Source organism: Globicephala melas, chromosome X (assembly GCF_963455315.2).
Source record: "Globicephala melas chromosome X, mGloMel1.2, whole genome shotgun sequence".
NCBI classification, from domain to species: domain Eukaryota; kingdom Metazoa; phylum Chordata; class Mammalia; order Artiodactyla; family Delphinidae; genus Globicephala; species Globicephala melas.
Window position 1 is genome coordinate 68,087,085 of NC_083335.1, and position 23,828 is coordinate 68,110,912.

The 23,828-nt window shown below is 38.9% G+C and overlaps 1 protein-coding gene and 1 non-coding gene across 12 annotated transcripts in view; both read right to left on the bottom strand.

The window, feature by feature from the left end:
* Window positions 1–23,828, bottom strand: part of TAF1 (TATA-box binding protein associated factor 1) — a 98,749-nt gene that overhangs the window by 18,826 nt on the left and 56,095 nt on the right. For 10 of the 11 annotated variants that reach the window (XM_060292773.1, XM_060292772.1, XM_060292771.1 and 7 more), the window contains exons 31-32: window positions 22,806–22,898; window positions 22,643–22,727 (exon numbers count right to left, since the gene is read on the bottom strand). In XM_060292773.1, the coding sequence (XP_060148756.1) occupies window positions 22,643–22,727; window positions 22,806–22,898 (178 nt within the window). Of the gene's footprint in view, window positions 1–357; window positions 2,235–22,642; window positions 22,728–22,805; window positions 22,899–23,828 lie in introns of those variants that run through there. The other variant, XM_060292779.2, reaches the window with a different exon arrangement.
* Window positions 19,686–19,792, bottom strand: LOC115849507 (U6 spliceosomal RNA). The gene has a single exon (XR_004038023.1). It is a non-coding gene; the product is annotated as a U6 spliceosomal RNA (small nuclear RNA).

Here is a 23,828-nt window from a genome sequence, read left to right on the forward strand (position 1 = left end):
TAATAAAATGAACTCCCATGTAGCCATTACTCAATGTCAATGATTATCAATACATGGTCAGCCCTGTTTCATTTACACCAACTTTGACACTTCCCAAATTATTCTGAAGCAAATTGCAGCATTTCATTTCATCCATAAATTGTTCAGTATGTGTCTTTAAGGACTCTCAAAAAATAACTATGTATGATACTATAATGGTAGATACTTGTCACTGTACATCTGTCAAAACCCACAGAATGTACAATACCCAGAGTGAACCCTAATGTAAACTATGGACTTTGGGTGATAATGATGTGTCAACGTAGGTTCATTGATTTTAACAAATGTACCACCTTAGTGGGGGAGGCTGATAACAGGGGAAGCTCAGCATGTGTAGGGGCACAGGGTATATGGGGACTCTGTACCTTCTGCTCAATTTTGCTCTAAACTGCTCTAAAAAATAAAGTCTATTTTAAAAAAAAACAAACAACTGTATTACACCTAAAATAGTTAACAATAATTCTTTAATATTATTAAACAGCCAGTCAACATTCAAATTTCCCCAACTGTTTTACAAATGTTCTTTTACATTTGATTTTTTGGAATCATAATCCAAATAAGGTCCACACACTGCATCTGACTGATGTAAGACACTTTAATCTATTAGGTGATTCTTAACCAAACTACACAGCTCCCCATACAGTTTTTGTCACAAGTTGCAAACTGGTGGCTTGCAGGTCAATCCAATTTTATTTGGCTCACAAAAAAATCAGTTCAGGTGGTGATCGTTTCATAATGTGCAGAAATGTCAAATCATTGTATTGTACACCTAGAACTAACATATTGTTGTAGGTCAATTATACTTCAATTAAAAAAAATCACTTCAGTTTGTGAAAATGGATTGAGCTGTGCACTCATAATATATATACTTTTCTGTATGTAAACTATACCTCAATAAAAAGTTAAAAAAAATCTTAGTTGGCAACATCCAACAATCAAGAGATTTCATATAAAAACCCAAATGTCTGGCTTCTCTTAAAAAAGTAAAAGATGTGGCAACACAGGGTTAACATTCTCATAACGCACCGATGGGCTGGATCTGAGTAGCAGCTGTCCCTTTTAGATAAGGCATGTGTTTCCCAGGTTACCTTGGTCCCTACCAGGGCTGCTTAATTCATTTACGCCCGGACCCTGAAGGCATCTGAGTTTTTACTCCCTGCCTTAATTGCTTTATAATATTCTTTAATATACTGTTCATTCACCTAATCATTCATAAAACATTTTTGAGTACCTTCTAGGTGCCAGGCACTAGACACAGAAAGGAATAAGATATAGACCATATCCTCAAGAAGTTATGGTCTAGCACAGTGAGATAGACTATAAACAAATGGGGCAATACAATGCAGTGAAAAAATCTATACAGGGCTCAGTAGAGGCATAGAGGAGGAAGTAGTCAATTTGGGGATGTAAGAAGGAAAGCAGAATTAGGAAAGGCTTCTCAGAGGAGGTGATGCTTGAATTAAATGTACTATTTATCAGGACGTAAAGGATAAAAAATATACCACAAGTGAAGTTTTCGTGCCGTAACTACTCTATCGCAAGCTATTATACAAATAAATAAGTCTCCTTCAGTTAAAATCTCTCACAAGCATAGGTCATCTGTTCTTTTATTTATTTATTTATTTATGGCTGCGCTGGGTCTTCGTTGCTGCATGCGGGCTTTCTCTAGCTGCGGTGAGCGGGGGGCTGCTCTCTTCGTTGCGGTGCGCAGGCTTCTCATTGCCGTGGCTTCTCTTGCTGCGGAGCACGAGCTCTAGGCGCGCGGCTTCAGTAATTGTGGCACTCGGGCTTAGTAGCTGTGGCTTGTGGGCTCTACAGCACAGGCTCAGTAGTTGTGGCGCACAGGCTTAGTTGCTCCGCGGCATGTGGGATCTTCCTGGACCAGGGCATGAACCCGTGTCCCCTGCATTGGCAGGTGGATTCTTAACCACTGAGCCACGAGGGAAGTCCCAGGTCATCTATTCTTTATAAAAGATAAGTAAAGCTGTGTCCTCACACAAGCTGACTGTGCCAAACACAAACCAGAAAGAAAACGCAGTCAACCAAAAGATATTCAGGACATGTATAAAGACAGCCAGAGCTGGCTCACAGTCAAGAACAGTCTGAGTGATAAGAAGACCGAAGCTGAAGTTTCTGAGTTCTAATCTTCTAGGGCCACCAGTAGGTTGGGTCCTCAAAGTACTGATGGACACAGACTGCAAAAGTTATCAGACAAGCTTTCATGTTGATAGAAATGCATGATGTTAGAGAAAACAGGCTGCATACAGGTTAGAGCCCTCCTTCACCAGGCCAGTACATCAGCTTATTGCAGTATCCTGGCTCTTATACCTACCTACCTGACTCATCCCTCAAACTCCAGCCTATAGAATAAGAATTCAGCTCTTCAGTTTTGAAACCTAAACATACACCAACGCTTTCAATATCTCAGTGCTCTCATAATACAAGGAAAAATTAGTTTATACATTTGCAAAGTTTTCTCTTAAACCATTTAAAAAATGTGACCTCGGGCTTCCCTGGTGGCGCAGTGGTTGGGAGTCCGCCTGCCAGTTCAGGGGACATGGGTTCGTGCCCCGGTCTGGGAAGATCCCACATGCCGCGGAGCAGCTGGGCCCATGAGCCATGGCCGCTGAGCCTGCACGTCCGGAGCCTGGGCTCCGCAATGGGAGAGGTCACAACAGTGAGATGCCCGCGTACCGTAAAAAAAAAAAAAAGATGTGACCTCTTCATCACCCATTTTCTTTGCAACACACAACTCTAAAGAAATACCCACGGGCTTCCCTGGTGGCGCAGTGGCTAAGAATCCGCCTGCCAATTCAGGGGACACAGGTTCGAGCCCTGGTCTGGGAAGATCCCACATGCCACGGAGCAATGAAGCCCGTGCGCCTAGAGCCCGTGCTCCATAACAAGAGAAGCCACCACAAAGAGAAGCCCACGCACCACAACAAAGAGTAACCCCTGCTCGCTGCAACTAGAGAGAGCCTGTGTGCAGCAACGAAGACCCAATGCAGCCAAAGATAGATAAATAAATAAATTTGTATTAAGAAAACCCTAAAAAAGTAAAATAAATACCCACTAATAAAACCCCCAGAATATAAAAAAATACACTTACTTATATAGCTGACATACTTCTCTGTGTGTTTTGATTACTAGCTGTGTCTGTTCTCAGTTTCTGACAGTCCATGCTCTCAAGAGCTACAAGGGTTTCAGCTATTTAACTCTATTATAACTCTATTATTAACTCTATTATATGCAAAGTGGCACTGAAGTATAATATTTTGGATCAAAGATGGTGGTGGAGTTGGCAAACCACTGTTAACATCACCAAAAACGGATAAAAATACAGATATTTTCTTAACCCTACCTATACCAGAAATTTGTTTGTTCATTTATTTATTTATTTATGGCTGCACTGGGTCTTCGTTGCTGCACACGGGTGGTGAGTGGGGGCTACTCTTTGTTGTGGTGCATGGGCTTCTCATTGCGGTGGCTTCTCCTTGCGGAGCATGGGCTCTAGGCGTGCAGACTTCAGTAGTTGTGGCACGCAGGCTTAGTAGTTGTGGTGCACGGGCTTAGCTGCTCCATGGCAAGTGGGGTCTTCCTGGACCAGGGCTTGAACCTATGTCCCCTGCATTTGCAGGCGGATTCTCAACCACTGTGCCACCAGTTAAGTCCCTACACCAGAAATTCTTGAATGGAGTGATAATGAGTGAGATCCATGAACCCCTCAAACTGTAAACAGAATTCTGTATATAATACATATTTTTCTGAGTAGAAGATCCATAGTTTTCCATCAGATTCTCAAAGGGGTCCATAACCATCTCCATAATGCTAAAAATATTGCTCTATATTCTGCAGCAATCAGGTGCTTACCAAAAGTAGGATGATCAGGGCTTCCCTGGGCGCAATGGTTGAGAATCCACCTGCCAATGCAGGGGACACGGGTTCAAGCCCCGGTCCAGGAAGACCCCACGTGCCGCGGAGCAGCTAAGCCCGTGCGCCACAACCACTGAGCCTGTGCTCTAGAGCTTGCGAGCCACAACTACTGAGCCCACGTGCCACAACTACTGAAGCTTGCGTGCCTAGAACCTGTGCTCCGCAATGAGAAGCCACTGCAATGAGAAGTCCGCACACCGCAATGAAGAGTAGCCCCCGCTCGCTGCAACTAGAGAAAGCCCATGCACAGCAACGAAGACTCAACGCAGCCAAAAATAAATAAATAAACAAATAAAAGTAGGATGATCAGCTTTAAGTTTCTCAGCTTAGGAAGAGAAGAGTCATCCAGTGAAAAGACATACACAGACAACAGGGCCTCTGCGGGAATAATAAAGATACTGTGGCTATTGTGGGGAAAAAGAGGAGGCAGAAACTGAATTCCAATTTCCCGGTCTCTAAAGGATTACTATACAGAAAATCAGAATTTATGAAGAGTAATTTCCAGGATGACATGAAAATGAATGTGAAAGATAAAACTGTCTATGAATTATCACTGTGCCCTACAGGAGAACAAGTGACCCATTTGCAAAACGAAATGTTTTTCTGAATAATTTTGTTTTTCTTCTCACTCCTTATCTAGTAAATCATGGCAAAGCAACTGCAAATATCTAAGAAATATATTTATATTTATACTTTGCCTCATTCATAAGGATTGGCAGTAGCCTACAGAATCACATGTAATTCAAATCAAATGTCCTTAAATAGTGATAATTCCAATGACAGCTTTGGAAAGTTGATATTCCACCAAAATCAAAGAAAATTCCTTTTGTCATTTCTAAGTTAATTTTCCTCTTTAGTAATGTCAGGAGAAGAGAAGAAAGTTACAAGCTTTGTGGTTCTAGTTAGAGAGGGAAAACAAGTATTATTGCTATCTAAAAGGTTTCAGAGAAAAATACCAGTTGAGTTGGTGAGCAGTCCTATGCAACCAAGAGAAGAGGGTTTGTGATCACTCCTAAGCTCCTATTTCCTTTGAGAACATTTCCACAAATACTAAAAATAACCTTCCTCCTAAGAAGATGAACACTGTGCCAAAACAAGCATAAATTATTATCCTGACAGTGAACAGTGTGGGGGATATGCATGTGTTGCAATGTGAATCATTAACATTAAAAAATAAAATCTCAGTAGCAGTAGAAAGCTTAAAAAAAATCAGTGCCAGATTTAAAAAGAAAAAAAGGAAAAATGTGCACAGCTAATTCCTAAAGAAACTAGAATTACTAAATTCAATTATGCATAGTCCACAGATCCCAAAAAAGATGAGCTTGGGCTCTCCTAATTCTTAGATATTTATCTCAAACTAGGTCCAAAAAAGGTAAAAAGAGAAGTGAATCTAACCTTTCAGACTGTAGCTAGGCTCTTTACATTAGGTATGATGTAGATCAAATGCAAATTAAGATGTTTAGTTTCCAAGATAAGAGGTTTGAGCTCTCAAACCATTGTAACAGAACTTTACTCAGAATCTGGATTAGAAACTCAAGAAGCTAGAAAATCCAGAGGGGAACTGGGGTAATAAATCTCACTGGGCATGGGTAGGATTTACATTCAGGACCTACCTCATTAAAAGTCCCAAAGAACGTTAAAATACTTTTTTCCCCCAAATGGACCATTCCATTTAGCAACTTAAAAACTACACATATAGCCTTAGCTAAACACACTCATCTCATATTTCTACAATTAGAAAAACAACAATATAGACAATTCAAAACACCTTTTCTTGTAGAATAAAATTTATAACAGCCTAACTCTTCATTTTTAAGTACTTACTGGAAGCCAGGTATAGTGCTAGGCTCTGATGATACGAAGATACAAAAATAAAAAACAGAACAAAACAACAAAAAACAAGAGATAAGTCCTTGTCCTTGATGCCCTTTCACGGCTTCATGGAAGATAAATATACACAAATTCATAATTTCAACAACATACCAAGCACTAAGGGATCATAGAGAAAGTAGCAACTGTGTCAGAGAATGAGGCAGTGTTAAAGGACACTTCTTTGAAACTGTTTTCATCAGGTCAACAGTGATATGCTAATTGCCAAATCCACTCAACATTTTTCAGACTCAACCCTAGAAGTGCTATGTTACATACGCAATTGACGTTCACTTCTTTTCCTTGAAATTCTCCAAGCCCGAGCTTCTACTGCACCACACTTCACTTTTTCTGGGTACTCCACCTCTCTCTTTGACCGTTAGTTCATTCAACAGATATTTACCGAGTGTTTACTATGTGCCAAGAATTATCCTACACACTGGGGATATGAGACAGACATGGTTCCTGCCTCCATGGAGCTTAGAGCAATCACTTATTAGATTTAGGCCATTTTTCTTTCTGTGCCCATTTTTCTTTCTATACTCTTCACCTAACTCTACATGATGCCAACTGTAATAGCTTATATAGAATAAACACGGGGAAGTTAACATTGATTTATATCCTTCATGGTAATAAGGTTTTTTGTTTTGTTTCTCCTGGCACCACAGAAAATACACTGCCTTGACAATACATTATAGAAACTCCCAGGCTGACAGAAAGCCTATTTTTCTATATCTCCTTTTTCTTTTAATAAATAATAATTTTTATTTTCCCAAATGCTGTTTTTGGAAATGTGGGCTTTGTTGTAGCCTTAACACTTTCTGGTGCATATTTGTTTTCTAGCATATTATAATATCTCACTCACCATAAGTACAGGACTTTCAGTGAGATGATGCCTTGTAACAGATTGCTATATCACTATTTACTAGCTCAATACAGTACATAAGAGAAGAGGGCTAGTAACTTATGGACATCCTATGTCTATTCCCTATCAAACTCAAGCAGATAATGAATTCTTGAACAACAAACAAGTATTCTCACAGAAATGAAATGTCAAAAGACAATTATCACTGGGCAATCTCCCTCTACTTCAGCCACAGTATTTATTTATATATACATATACACACACACACGTTTTATTGAGGTATAGTTGATTTATATATTAGTTTCAGGTGTACAACATAGTAATTCAAAATCTTTATCGATTATACTCCATTTAATTATAAAATATTGGCTGTATTCCCTGTGCCATACAATATATCACTGTACCCTTTTTATACATAGTAGCAGCCACAGTATTTTTTAAAATTGAAGTACAGCTGATTTACAATGTTGTGATAGTTTCAGGTGTCCAGCAAAGTGATTCCATTATACATCTACATATATCTATTCTTTTCTGATTCTTTTTCATTATAGATTATTATAAGATACTGAATATAGTTCCCTGTACTATACAGTAGGTCCTTGTTGATTATCTATTTTATATACAGTAGTGTGTATTTGTTAATCCCAAACTCCTAATTTATCCCTCTCCCCACCTTCCCCCTTTGGTAACTGTAAATTTGTTTTCTACGTCTGTGAGTCTATTTCTGTTTTGTAAGTAAGTTCTTTTGTATCATTTTTTTAGATTCCACAAAAAAGTGATATCATATGATCTTTGTCTTTCACTGTCTGACTTACTACATTTAGTATGATAATCTCCAGGTCCATCCCATGTTGCTACAAATGGCATTACTTCATTCTTTTTTATGGCTGAGTAATATTCAATTGTGTGTATGTATGTGTGTATATATATATTACATCTTCTTTACCCATTCATCTGTTGATGGACATTGTTTCCATGTCTTAGCTATTGTAAATAGTGCTGCTATAAACACTGGGGTGCGTGTATCTTTTTTTTTTTTTTCTCGCCGTGTCGTGCAGCATATGGGATCTTAGTTCCCCGACAAGGGATTGAACTCGTGCTCCCTGCAGTGGAAGCATGGAGTCTTAACCACTGGACCACCAGGGAAGTCCCCTTGCATGTATCTTTTTGAATTAGAGTTTTCATCTTTTCCAGATAAATGCCCAGGAGTGGAGTTGCTGGATCATATGGTAACTCTATTTTTAGTTTTTTTTAAGGAACCTCCATACTGTTCTCCATAGCAAGCAGCCACAGTATTTTTAAAAGCAAAGTAGAAATCCAATTTAGATTTTTTTTCCAGAAACATTCAAAATGATATTCAGTTCACTCTTTTGCCTTTTTGAGTCACATATGAACAGATTTTATTTAAACAAGATCACATACTTAGACGAATGAAAAATTGTCCATAATATAATGTCAACTGAAAAAAGAAAATTATAGAACAGAATATATGCTTTCATTTGTCAAAAAAAGAAAAAGTATATGGTGTGTACAGAAAAAGGCCCAGAATGCTTCACACCAAAACTAACACTACTCTGGAGAATGGGATGGGTAAAGGGGAAGGACAGGGAGATTTTTCCTTTTCACTATATACAATTCTATATGGTCTGATTTTTTTTAACGCACATGTAACATTTTTATGATGGAAAATTTTAGTTTAAGTTATATACTTGAATTTTACAGAAATAATTTGGCAAAGATTTTAAAACACTGATAATCTCCAGTGTTGGACAGGCTGTAGGGAAACAGGCATTCTCCTTCACTGTTATTTTTATTATAAACAGGTACAGCCAGCCCTTTTGGAACACAGTTTTAGAACATCAAAATTTCCTACAAAAATATTCCTACAAATGTGCAAGGATATCAATTATGATATATATTTATGCTATGGAATACATTAAAAAGAATGATAGAGATCTCTATGTACTAACAGTAAGACAGGATCAGTAAAGATGTCAATTCTCCCCAAATTGATCTATAGGTTTAACTCAATTCCTATCAAAATCCCAGCAAGACTTTTTTGTAGATATAGACAAGATTCTTCTAAAATTTACATGGAAAGGCTAAAGAATAAGAAAACAATTTAGAAAAAGAATAAAGTGAAAGCAATCACTCTACCTGATGATAAGACTTACTACATAGCTACAGTAATCACGGCAATGTGCAGAGGGACAGATACGTAGGTCAGTGGAACAAAATAAACCCAGAAACAGACCCACACATTTAACTGATTTTTTACAAAGGTGCTCACAGCAACTCACTGGAGTAACAGTCTTCTCAACCAACAATAATGGAACAATTGGACATCCACAGGCAAAAAGAAAATGAACCTCAACCTAAATCTCATGCCATATATAAAAATAAATTCAAAATGGATCATGGGGCTTCCCTGGTGGCACAGTGGTTAAGAATCTGCCTGCCAATGCAGGGGACACGGGTTCAAGCCCTGGTCCGGGAAGTTCCCACATGCCGGGAAGTCCGGGAAGTCCTGGTCCGGGAAGTCCCACAAGACCTTAGGTTAAGCAAAGTCTTCTTAGAGACATACTGGAAGCACAGTCCAAAAAGAAGAAACTGATAAATTGGATTTCATCAAAATTAAACATTTTATGCTCTTCCAAAGTTACTGTCAAAAGACTGAAAAGACACAGGCTAGAAAAAAATCTTTGTAAATCATATATCTAGGGACTTCCTGGTGGTGTAGTGGTTAAGAATCTGCCTGCCAATGCAGGGGACACGGGTTCGAGCCCTGGTCCAGGAAGACCCCACATGCCACGAAGCAACTAAGCCCGTGCGTCACAACTACTGAGCCTGTGCTCTAGAGCTCGTGAGCCACAACTACTGAAGAGTTCGTGAGCCACAACTACTGAAGCCCGCGTGCTGCAACTACTGAAGCCCGTGAGCCTAGAGCCTGTGCTCCACCAACAAGAGAAGCCACTGCAATGAGAAGCACGCGCACCATAATGAAAGAGTAGCCCCTGCTCGCCGCAACTAGAGAAAGCCCACAAGAAGCAACGCAGCCAAAAAAAAAAAAGTCATATCTAATAAAGGACATACCTAGAATATATAAAGAACCCTCAAAACTCATTAATCGTAAGAAAACAATGCAATTAAAACCAGGGCAAAGAAATGAACAGACACTTCACCAAAGAAAATATATGGATGGCAAATAATCACATGAAAAGACGTTTAACATCAACAGCCATTAGGGGAATGCAAAGTAAAAACACAATGAGATAGATGAATGGATACAATTTTTTAAAACAGTGGTAATACCAAATACTGTGGAGAAACGATGATTCATAATTGTTGGTGGGAATGCAACTTGGTACGGGCACTCTGGAAGAGTACAGCAGTTTCTCACAAAACCACACATACATCTACCATCATATTCTTAAGCATTTATTCCAGAGAAATGAAAATTTATATTCACACAAAATCCTGTATACTAATGTTCACAGCAGCTTTATTCATAAGCAAAATACTGGAAAACTGAATGTCTTTCAATGACTGAATGGTTGAACAAACTCTAGTGAGATGGAACACTACTCAACAATTTAAAAAATGAACTACTGACACATACAATAATTTTGATGGATCTCAAGAGAATTATATTTAGTGAAAAAAATCGATCTCAAAAATATTATATTATTCTTTATATAACATGCTCAAGTTTCAAAACTATAGAGATGGAGAAGAGTAAAGAGGTTGCCAGGGAACAAGGAGAATGGTGGGTGCACGTGGAGAGACATGGATGCATAGGGGTAGCGTCAGGGAGTTCTTTTGTGATGACAGACCAGTTCTAAACCTTGGTGGTGGTGGTGGTGGTGTGATGGCATAAAACTGCATAAAACTATCCACATGCACAAATGAATATAGATTGTTTTAAAGGTGCAAACTGAATAAGGTCTGTAATCTAATTAATGGTAATGCATCAATATCAATTTCCTGATTTTGATATTGAACCACAGCTATGTAAGATGTCACCATTGGAGGAAGGTGGGTGATGGGTATATAGGACTCTACACTATTTTTGTAATTTCTTGAGTCTAAAATTATTTCAAAATGGAAGCTTAAAAAAGAGGATCAGGATATATTCATGAGTAGAGAGCAAATTACAGACTTATTATCTATAAAAATGACAATTTTTGTAAAAAAAAACCCCAAAAGTTAAAAACTATTTATGTGTAATTACTTAACATGTTTTGTATAAGTACAGAAAAAAGTATAGACGGGTTTCCCTGGTGGCGCAGTGGTTGAGAGTCCGCCTGCCGATGCAGGAGACACGGGTTCGTGCCCCGGTCCAGGAAGATCCCACATGTCACGGAGTGGCTGGGCCCGTGAGCCATGGCTGCTGAGCCTGCGCGTCTGGAGCCTGTGCTCCGCAACGGGAGAGTCCACAACAGTGAGAGGCCCGCGTACGGCAAAAAAAGAAAAAAAAAAGTATAGACGGATACACACCAAACTGTTACCTCTAGGGAATAAAACTATGGGAGATAGGAGCGGGAGGGCAGGAACAAGCTTTTTTTTTTTTTTCCAGGAGAAGGATGGATTTACCACTTGCAGCAAGTAAGGAGAACAATGGGGATATTTCCCAAAGCAGTGTCTCTGGAAGAAGCTTTAATATTTAATTCTATCTATTTCTGTATTGTTTGACCTTTTTCTAAGTATGAATTATTAAAGAGGTCTATCTGACAGGAATGTGAATGATAGGTTAGAAAGAGGTTAAGTCTAAAGGCTGGGACACTGGCCAGGTGACTACTTATTGTAATAATCTAGGCAAAATATAATGAGGGTTTTAGTGATATGCTTGAAGTTGGGGATTTATTCAAGGGAAAGAATCAAAAGTAACTCTGAGGTTTCCAGATGTAGCTACTCAGTGACGCTAGTACCCCATTCAACCCAGATTGGAAACAGTAAAGGAGTGAGTCAAGTAAAGGACAGAGGGAGAAAACTGGAATAGAGAAAGGTTGGAAGAACACTCAGTTTGAAGCATGTTTCAAGTTCCACTGGGACATCCAACAGGAAATGTTCAGCAGGTGGTTGGGATATAATATAGATCTTTCCCCAGAATAGAGTTGAGAGTCACCAGGGAAGAGGTAGTAATTAAAGTTGTAGGAACAGGCACAAGAACATTCAGTAAAGGAGATTGAAAAGGAATGGTCAAAGAGGTAGGAGGAAAGTAAGAGCTGAAAGTTGTTATGAAGCCAATCATACTACAGTTTCAAGGAAGAAATGGTCAGTAATGTCAAATACTGGGGTGAGATCAAGATAAGGACTTGAAAAGTGCCCACTATACCAGGCAATTATGTAATACTGTTCACTTGGTATGCCGGGCAGGGTAGAACCAGATTAAAGCTAAGTGAGGCATGAATGGCAGGTAAAGAATAGGAGAGAAACGTTACATATTCGTTTAAAAAAAAAAAGAAATCCTCATCCATGCTACAACATGGATGGTTGAACCTTGGAAACATTATGCAAAGTGAAATACAAGCCAGACACAGAAGGACAAATATTCTATGTACTGTATGAGTCCACTCATATGAGGTACCTAGAAGAGGCAAATTCACAGACAGAAAGTAGAACAGAGGTTACCAAGAACTGGGGGAACGGGAGAATGTGGTTACTGTTTAATGGGTACTGAGTTTCTGTCTGGGATGATGAAAAGGTTCTGGAAATGGATAGTGGTGATGGTTGCACAACACTGTGAGTGTACTTAATGCCATTGAACTGTAAACTTAAAAATGGTTAAAAAAGGTAAATTTTTATGTTGTGTAAATTTTACCATTTTTACGATCAAAAGAGATTTTATTCTCTTCAATGATGTGAGAGACTTAACTTGTATGTAGGAATACGTATACCTTGGCCCCAATCTAAGGAGAGTCATTGACAGAAAGAAAGAAAACCTTAATATTTATTAATGGCCAAACTTACAGAGTAGTCTCAAGGACAGACTTAGAAACTAGTACACAGAAATACTTTAAGCATTATATTAACCTACGAACAATACTATTCTTCAAACTGATTGAAACCTTTAGATTTAATAATCACTTTGGGGGCGGGGAGCACATGTACAACAGTAGCAAAACTTTTAAATTAACTAGGAATAGGGACTTCCCTGGTGACGCAGTGGTTAAGAATCCGCCTGCCAATGCAGGGGAAAGGGGTTCGATCCCTGGTCCGGGAAGATCCCACATGCCGTGGAGCAACTAAGTCCGTGCGCCACGACTGAGCCCACACACCCCAACTACTGAAGCCCACGCGCCTAGAGCCCGTGCTCTGCAACGAGAGAAGCCACTGCAATGAGAAGTCTGCGCATCGCAATGAAGAGTAGCCCCTGCTCGCTGCAACTAGAGAAAGCCCACGTGCAGCAACAAAGACCCAACGCAGCCAAAATTAAAATAAATTTATAAATTAATTAATTAATTAACTAGGGAAAAACTCAACAAGAAAAAAGTAGATGCTCAATAGCAACAAAAACTATAAAACATAGAAATAAACAAAAGACGCCTAGAAATTATACAAAAAACCTAGAAGTCTTTGTTGCGGGAAGTAAAAGAAAAATTGAATAAATGAAGAAACATGAGCTCCTAGATGAAGAAGCGTATTATTATAAAGATATACACTCTCTTCAAATTAATCCACAAATTAAAATGTCAATATTCTCTACCTACCTACCTATCTATTTATGGACAAGATAGAATCTAACAAAAATGATCCTAGAGTGTATTTAGGGTACTTGGGTGAAGACAGTCTAGCAGAGGAATTTAAAATGATAAAGTCTGAATGATGATCACAGTGATACTATCTGGTGGTAACAGTGCAGACTGGATAAACAAACACATAAAACAAAATAGAAAGCTCCAAAATAGGTTCAAGAATATATATAAGAATTTAGTATATGATAAAGGTGGTATTTTATACTAATGTAGAAAAGGATAGACTATTCCATAAATACAACTTGAACACTTTGGCTAATCCTTTGGAAGAGAAAATAAGTTAGATATTTACCTTATACCTTGGATTCTATTTTTAAAAATCAATAAACATTCAAACGTTTAAAATGTTATATGTATTAGAAAAAAATACAGTTGGATATCTTGGGGGTAGGGAAGGTCTCTTAAACAATTATACCAAAGATAGAATTCATAAAGGCAAAGACTGATAAATGTAACTACATAAAAATGAAGTTTCTATATGTCAGAAAATACCATAAACCTAAAAGACCTCTGGGCATGATAGAGTAACTGCTATCGGACTAGTCTTCCCACTGTAACCAGAAAACTGGAAAAAACACATGAAACAACTGTTTCCAACCAGGAAGTATAGGACTGTGATTCTTGAGAGAAAGGAAATAAAGGAAGTGAGCCCTATAATTGTCTTTAGCTTTCTGCCGAACCCAAGAAAAGCACAGCTAAGTCTTGCTAAGTCACAGAGCCAGATAGTGGAGTCTGAGGAGGCTAAAACAGCTGTAAACTGCAGGACAGATCTGGAGAGAAGAGAACTCCACAGAAAAATAACCTAAGATCTTCCCAGTTTACCTTACATTTAAATCAAACGTTAAGTATTAAGGCCTCTGCCAACGATTTAAGACTTTGTGGCTTTGTTAAGACCAGTAAAAAATGTGGGCTGTGTTTTTCAGACAGGATTTATCTGTATGACTCTCTCACTGACATGGAATGTTGTGTGCCTTTTAAGACTATTGCAAATAGTTCCAATCCCAAGTTTTGGGTTTCCTTGATTATTAACGTTCCTTCAAATGTAATCTGAACATGAACAGAGGCTCTGAGATTGATTCAGTACCTACGTGGTATCTGGAAGGCCTAAAGGCCTAAACTCCAATATCAGTGTGTAGTCCATCACCACCACCTCAAGTACAAGACTGTGTCCTCCAATATGTACTGCATACTTCCAGATGCAGTTTCATCTGGAGTATTACTTATCTTCCACTTGTTGCCCGATGATAACCTTAGTGTTAAGCATTCTAGCTATGTACAATATAGCTCATGTGTCATATACATGATAATACAGGATAAGTCAATGAAGGTATATAAAATGCTATGGAAATACGCCACTATGCAGTGTGATATTATGTGTGAAGGATCTGAATGGAAAGAGTCAAAATAATGTTAACTAGAGATACCATTCTACTAATTTTGGTTAGTAAAATTTTTTGAAATAAAAATTTTAAAGCAGGGAATAGATTCCACATGGACTTTGTTACTGTTAATTTTATATATATATATACATATATATATATACATACACACACATACACACATATATATTTTTTTGCGGTACGTGGGCCTCTCACCACTGCGGCCTCTCCCGCTGTGGAGCACAGGCTCCGGACGCGCAGGCTCAGCAGCCATGGCCCACGGGCCCACGGGCCCAGCCGCTCTGCGGCACGCAGGATCCTCCCGGACCAGGGCATGAACCCATGTCCCCTGCATTGGCAGGCGGACTCCCAACCAATGCTCCACCAGGGAAGCCCCTGTTACTGTTAATTAGAAACAGAGGCAGGTTCGTATCTGGCCAAACCAACACAGTTTTAAACGAAAGTATTATTTTGTGTATAGTACCTGATGGTAGGAAACATCTCATATGTGCCTTCAACTCCATGATTGGTGTCCTTTTAGTATAAAAAATGTGATATTTCTTATCTCATGACACCATTTACCCTTACAGCCCTATCCAGAGGTTTCTTACACTCTCACCCACTGGTTAAGGATGGGGGGAAGACAGCGTTCCAGGCTGTCCACTGCTTCTACCAAATTATTATTTACTTCCCCTTGGAGAAAAGAAAAAAATCCCTCCTACTTTGAGGCTTGTTCTCTACTATGCCAGAGGTTGAAAACCAGCTGCCTTGGAGCCAGATTTGGCCTGCAGATAGATGTTTTTATTTGGCTTGCACAGTTAAAATAATTTTTTTAACTATTTGCAAATATGTAAAAATTGGGAAATGTCATACACACAAAAATCCAGATTTTCAGCTTCTCCTGAAAAATTAAGATACCTAGTGACACTGTATACTCATCTCCTTAGGAAAACAATCAGATGTAGTAAAGTACAAGCCTCTTTAGATGGAATATGTACTCTTCCAGTTTACCACAATCCACACCTGGCCCACCTCACTCATTTACATTACTTGCCTGGCCCCTATAGGCCACCTGAGTCTGAGATCTTTGCTCTTCACCTTTACTCACCATCATTAATCTACTCACATTCACCAAGGACTTGCACACCTGGCACAATCTTCTTGGCTCCAAATCCCTCCCCATCATGGTGGGTTACTCTAACATTCACATGTACCACCCATCCAAAATCCTTGCAAATCCTCATGCCAATGGTTCGCACCTCCACTCCAGCCAAACATATCCACGACTATATCCAGAATGTTGTCTTTACTAAAAACTGCTTCACCTCTGAAAGTTTCAATGCCAACATCCTACACTTCCTTATCACAAGCCTTGTATCTGTCTAGTTTTTTCATTCTCTCTCTGAGATCTCAAGGAAACTTGCATCCCCATTAACTCCTGTCTCTGTCAAGCCTCTCCTGGCTTTAGTTCAAAAACTAAGGCAATGTGTAGCAGTATACTGAAGAAAGCTATAGGATCACTGTCATTTATCTTTCTTCATCAGCAGTTTTACTTGAAGATGGAGGTGAGTGTGGGGGAGGGGGAGGATATAAAATAATTCGGTAAGAAATTTGAAACATGTTAAAGTACAAAGAGATTTCGCCTAATACAAAATCAGTATAAATTTAAAAGATAAAACATGAATTGCCAAAGAAATTTCAAGCTTTTGTAGAGCTGCTTTGGGATACTCCCCCCAAACTAGAGGCTATGTAGTCATAATTCTCTGCTATAAAGGGACCTTTGGTGACAAAGTTTGAGAAGCTCAACCATCAACTTTTTTTTTCTTGCTAACACTGTCAATTCCCGATCTTTGCGACACATCCAGAAACAAAATCCCAATCCTGAATCAATTCTACCATCTGCCTTGTTTCCTCATGTGGTTTGATGAGCACTGACAAGTTACCCAACTGCCAATTGATGCTGTTATAAAGATGAATGATCTCCAACTTCAGCTGGACCCTCAAAGGCTGCTCAGTATTTCTGAAATGTCTCTAAGTCAGCTCCTTTTCAAATTTCCTACAAGAGATAATTCAAACCCTTATCTACATTTCTCTTCAAATTCTCTCTCCCACCACCTCACCCACTCTTAGCAAAAGACCCCATTTGCTACTTTGCAGAGAAAATGAGAGGCTACTGGGCAGAAACTTTCTCAATGTTTATATTCCCATTCTCATAGGAGTCCTATCTTATATTCTTATTTTTCTTCTCTTTCACCTATACAAACATCCCCTCTGTCCAACTGCCTTCGTCCCCTCCAAAACATTGATTACAGTCTTCCGTCTTCCCTTCACGGGCAAATTTCAGTCTCCACTTAATTCTCACTCATTTATATCCTCTGTAGTCTGGCTTTTGATTCTACCACTGCACTGAAATAGCTCTTCTAATGACCGTTCTCTTTGGTCTTCTCCGTAGCACTTGACCTGTTGGCCATTTTCCTCTTCTCTTGGTTTCCAGGACATTACTCTCTTCTGGTTTTCCTTTTTTCATTCTGGTCACTCCTCAGTATTCTCCACCTGATCCCTTAAATGTTGATTTGGTATTTGTCGAGTATATTCTCATCCTACATTCCCTCTTAACAGTGGGTCTTAACTTTTTTGAGTCACATACAACTTTCGTAGTATGATAAAGCTATGGTCTGAAAAACATACAACCATATTTCACCTACAGCATCAGGGGGTTCAAGGAATGTACCCTACTCCCTATTTGAGCTCATCTACTTATATTTTTATACGCTGATGATTTGAAAAAATATCCATATGTACAAATAGTACAGACTTCTCTTCTGAGCTTTGGACCTCTATATAGCTAACTACCTACTGAAAGTCTTCACTTGCATGTCCTACCTTAATACAATATAGCCCAAATTGAACTCTACCACTTTTCTCCAAAACCACTCCTCCTATATTTTCTATTATAGTCAGCCCTCTGTATCCACAGGTTTTGCAACCATGGAAATCAACCAACTGTAGGTCGAAAATATTTGCAAAAAAAAATTCCAGAAAGTTCCAAAGAGCAAAACTTGATTTTTCTGCACACTGGCAACTATTTACATTGCATTTATAACTACTTACACAGCATTTACATTGTATTGGGTACTGTAGGTAATCTAGAGATGATTTAAAGTATATGGGAGGATGTGTGTAGGTTATATGCAAATACTATGCCATTTTATATAAGTGACTTGAACATCTGCAGATTTTGGTATCCATGGGAGTCATGGAACCAATCCCCTGCAGATATCAAGGGACAACTATATTAGTCAATGACACCACCAGTTTGCCCAAGTCAGAATTCTGAATGTCATCTGACTTATCCATCCTTCCAAAAAACGGAAATTTCTTTATTTTTAATTACAAAAGTATTTCATGCTCAATTAAAAAAATTCAAACACCTAAGTACAAAAAAGTATAAAGTGAAGATTATCCTCCACCTCTCCCTTTAGTAATTTTACTCTATGTCAACAATTGAACAAAATAGTGACTGAGCCCTTTAGATGGGGGATGTGCTCTCCAGTTCATCCATTCCTACTGAGCCTGTTTTACTCATTTATATAAATGTTACCTGTCTGGCCTCCACAGGATCTGAATTTGCAACTCCTTCTGTAAATACTGTTGAGTGATCTAGTTTTCAAGAGTACATATCTTGGATATATTTTGATATCAGCATATGTAAGGTACAGCTTTATTTGTTAGCTAATCTACCATTCTGATGGCTAAACAGTATTCCATCATATAGATGTACTGTAATTTAACTAATTTCCTATTGTTGGATATTTAGAATGTTCCTATATATCTTTGCAATTACAAACAATGTTGCAATTACAAACATATGTACATTTGTACGTATGCCTTTGCAAACCTGTGTGGAGTATTCCTTTGCGATGAACTTGCTTAGTCAAAGGGAATACACATTTATAGTCCTCTAAAGAGTTTGTACTGATTTATGTTCTCACCAAGAGCATAAGAGTACTTGGCATCATTTTGAATTCTCCCTGTCCTTTACCCATACCCTCAACTTCCAACCATTTATGAAGGTATCAATCCTGCTTCCTCAATATCTCTACCATCTGTCCCCATCTTTCCATTCTTATTGCTACTTAACTTAGTTCAAGCTCTCAGTACTTTTAACTTGGACTGTTGCCAATAGTTTCTTTACTGGTCTCCATATTTCATTTTCCCTCCTATCTATTCTTCAGATAGCTTCCAGAACGATCTTACTAAAATACCTGTTATGATGGTCTGTCCTTTTAAAGGCATACTAGGCCTTTCATGACTTGGCCCCATCTAACTTTAAAAACTAATCTCTTAACATCAAAACTAGCTCCCACTTTGCACCCTAGCCAAACTCAACTATTTGCACTGCCCTATCCAAGGCACTCTTATCTTTTTAGCATTTGCACTATCTACCTGGAACTTCTTCCCCACCCTTCTCCACTTGACTATTTGTTTGGCACAGCAGGTGCTCACTAAAGAATTAGCTACAATAATCGTCATCCTTCAAAATTTAGCTCAAAAATCACCTCCTCGTGAAAGAGTTTCCTGCCTTCCATACCAGTAGAAAACTTGGAAAACATACAAAAGATGAAAATGAAGACAACCGTAACCTTACATCTCAGAAATAATCACTTATCACCAGCACGTCTTTTTTCTATGTATCTTTTCTTAAAAGCATAACTGAGATGACATAAAGTTATGTTCTGCTTTTCTCACTTAACATTCTAAGCACTTTTGTCATTAGCTTGTTTTTTTTTAAACACCTTTATTGGAGTATAATTGCTTTACAATGGTGTTTCTGTTTTATAACAAAAAAATATGGAACGCTTCATGAATTTGCGTGTCATCCTTGTGCACAGGCCATGCTAATCTTCACTGTATCGCTCCAATTTTAGTATATGTGCTGCCGAAGTGAGCACTGTCATTAGTTTTTAAAATAAGCTTTCAATCTTTACACAGCAATCCATCATACAGGTGGCACAATAACTAGTCATTCCCTTTACATTAACCATTCAGGTTATTTCTAATTAATATAAATGACATTATCATGAACAGCTTTGTCTGTACCTCTGATTAGGATAGATTATCCTACCACATGCTAAGCATTTACATGCATTATTTTATTTACTCCTCACGACAGCCCTCTGAGGAGGGTATTATTATTTTCCCCATTTTACAGAAAAGAAAGCAGAGTCTAAGTTACTTGTCCAAAGTCACAGTGCTATGAAGTGGTGGAGCCAATATTCAAATTCAAGTCTACCTGACTATAAAGTCTGTTCACTTAACGATTTTTAGGTCTCAATGCTGTCAAAGAGCTTTCTAAAAATGTCTAACAATGTTACACTGCCAACAGCACATTTGAGAGTACCTGTCTCACTAGCATTTTGAATACTTCCATTAAAAAAGAAATTGAAAAAAAAAAAGAGAAATTGAGCTCATCTTAATAGGCAAAAAAATGGTCTGTTTCAATTTGCATTTCTTTGATTACTAGGTACAACTGAATATTCATTTTCATTTGGTATTTAATTTTTGTCTTCTGTGATTTGTCCATCTGCCCTCTTCTCATTTCAGTTAGCATCTTCTGGGTTTTTCTTGCTGCCTTACATAAGCTCCTCATAAATCTGCCCTCTATCTTCAGGCAGCCATTACCAGGCCAAGCATCCTCTCTGTAACAGTCTTGCTTATTACTTGTTATACTCATTTTTAGACACCTGTGAGCCTGCCAACTTCTATTACCAGAATTTTGGCTGATTAGCTTTAGGTGTTTTCAGGAGACAATAATGGAGAAATAAATGACCTCACAGATGTCATTTCCACTTTCCAATCAGCAATAAGAAGGGCACAAGGGACAACGCAGATTCTTTTAATGCAACCCAGATGGAACAAAAATGGAAGGCTCATCTCCTACAACTTCTCTTTTTTTTAAAAAATTTATTTTATTTATTTTTGGCTGTGTTGGATCTTCGCTGCTGCGCATGGGCTTTTCTCTAGTTGCGGCGAGTGGGGGCTACTCTTCATTGCGGTGTGCGGGCTTCTCATTGCAGTGGCTTCTCTTGTTGCGGAGCATGGGCTCTAGGCGTGTGGGCTTCAGTAGTTGTGGCTCACGGGCTCTAGAGCACAGGCTCAGTAGTTGTGGCGCACGGGCTTAGTTGCTCCGCGGCATGTGGGATCTTCCCGGACCAGGGATCGAACCCATGTCCCCTGCGTTGGCAGGCAGATTCTCAACCACTGTGCCACCAGGGAAGCCCTCCTACCACTTCTCTTAATGAAATACATAGGTTCTAGTCAAGTACAGTTCCTTGAACTTACCCTGTTCTTTCATTCCTCCATGATATTCTATTCTCTAAACCCAGAATACCCATTTCCTCATCTGTCGTTCTGGTTGTCCCCTCCGTCACCTCCTCTTTCTAATTCTCTGTCCCTTCTATCTGGCAAACTTAACAGCCACACTACTTGGGTTCCTGAATATTGTGGAGAAAAGTCATACAATCAGGTGGATTTTTAGCTGAGACCTCAGTATGCTAGGCAATTCTCTCAAATGCCCTTAGCTCCCTCTTCTGTTTTGCTTCAGGAGTTATTTGGGATTGTCATTTTGCTGCCTAATTCTTTCTATGTTTTTCCATTTAGGATAATGTAAAAGCTCTTAAGTATGACATATGGCATACACTAGGCCTTCTTATGATCTGACACCTGTCTACTTCTCTATATATAACCAGTCATCCATCAACATGTACACTTAACTGCAACCCCAGTAACTTGTTTCTTAAACCCAAGATGCAATTTCAGGTCTCTGTGCCTTCATATATTGCTGTTCTCCCTGCCTAGAACGCTTTCTCCTCATTTTTTGGTTAGCAAACTCCACTGATCCTTTAGAACTCAGCTTAAGAAAACTCTCTTCCAGAAAGCTTCCTCTAATCCCACTCTGACTTAGATATCCTGTTCCTGTTTTCCTTTGGCACTCTGTGAATGCATCTAGCATAATACTTAAGTTCTGTAATTTTTCTTTTCTGTTTTCCCAACTAAACTATAACCAATTTGGAGGCAGAGAACATATCTAATTTGACTTTATATTTGTAACATCTATCAGTGCCAGCACATATTAGGTGCTCAACTGATGTTTACTTAAGTGAGCCATTCAAAACTTAACTGTATTAACTTGTTTATGAAGTCTTCCCTAACCCTTAGGTGAAGGTGTTCCTTCCTCTCCTCTAGGGCACTTTGTACATCCTTCTAATATAGCCCTTGCCAAGCGGCATTTTAACTGTTTCTCTTCATTGACCTGAGGACAATGATGTCTTTCCCACTGGTAGATTTAAGTAGCTAGCACAGCACCTGAGATACATTATGTAATCATTTCATATATTGAGCAAAAACTCCATGCTCTGAGGAAGCACACCATGGTCTATATTTAACACATTTCCCTAAGCTCCATCTAAGGGCCTGGGGCATAGGTGAGTTTTTACATCTCATGGAAAGCAGTGATGGCCCAAAGTATATCCATTTGATTTTTATTCTCATCTCATTTTTCGGTGCTTTCCAAAGTTTAGAAAATAAATATACGTTGTTTTTTCATCATTAAACGTTATTAGCAAACTTTACAGAACACACTAAAGTACGTGCCTGTTTTAAAAAAAATGCAAAGTAAGTCACATGACTGATTCTGCTGACTATCATGGCTCAAGGCTGCTTTATGCACTTAAATTTTAATAATGCTAACTAATGTTGGATGGATATATTGACGGAAAGAGAAAAAAAGGAGAAATACCCACCATTGTATTTAACACTGTTGGCCAGAATAAGGTTGACATCGTCTAGAAAGCTCTCCCGACTCTGATACTTGTGCTTGGAGATATTCTGTGATTAAAAGAATCAGGAACTCAGATACACAAAGTTATTTGATTCCCAAAAGACATTTTAGACCAAATCACTCACCTTACGTATGGTCTCTAAATCCATTGGACTGACAATCACTTTGTAATAATCTGGAACAAACTTCTTATTAACTGGGTGATGAAATGGCCAAGACTAGCAAAAAGAAAGCATGAGAAATTAAATGGAAACCATTCTTTATACCAGAGATTCTCAAACTTCACTGGGTCACAAATATTCTTAAGACTCCGACAAAAGCTATGAACCCTTTTCCCAGAAAGACACACAATCATACAAAACTCTGCATATAATTTAAGGGGATTCCTTTATGGGTTCATGTGCCCTGGTAGGGTAAGGACCCCTGCTCTATATTCACAATTAAAATCTCTCATTCCCTTGTCCCATGCAGAAGGTTCATAGCAGGGGTCCCCAACCCTTGGGCCATGGACCGGTACCAGCCCGTGGCCTGTTAGGAACCGGGCCGCACAGCAAGAGGTGAGTGGTGGGCAGGTGAGCGAGCGAGTGAAGCTTCATCTGTATTTACAGCCGTTCCCCATCGCTCCCGTTACCGCCTGAGCTCGACTCCTGTCAGATCAGCAGTGGCATTAGATTCTCACAGGAGTGTGAACCCTACTGGGAACTGGCGCATGTGAGGAATCTAGGTTGCGTGCTCCTTATGAGAATCTAATGCCTGATGATCTGAGGTGGAGCTGAGGTGATAATGCTAGCGCTGGGGAGTGGCTGCAAATACAGATTAGCAGATGATAATTAATGATAATTAGCAGAGAGGCTTGACTGCACAAGAGACCATAATAAATCAATTGCTTGCAAACGCATATCAAAACCCTATCAGTGAGTGGCAAGTGAAAACAAGCTCAGGCCTCCCACTGATTCTGCATCATGGTGAGTTGTGTAATTATTTCATTATACATTACAATGTAATAATAATAGAAATAAAGTGCACAATAAATGTAATGTGCTTGAATCATCCTGAAACCATCCCCCACCCACCATCCGTGGAAAAATTGTCTTCCACGAAACCGGTCCCTGGTGCCAAAAAGATTGGGGACCGCTGGTTTATAGCGT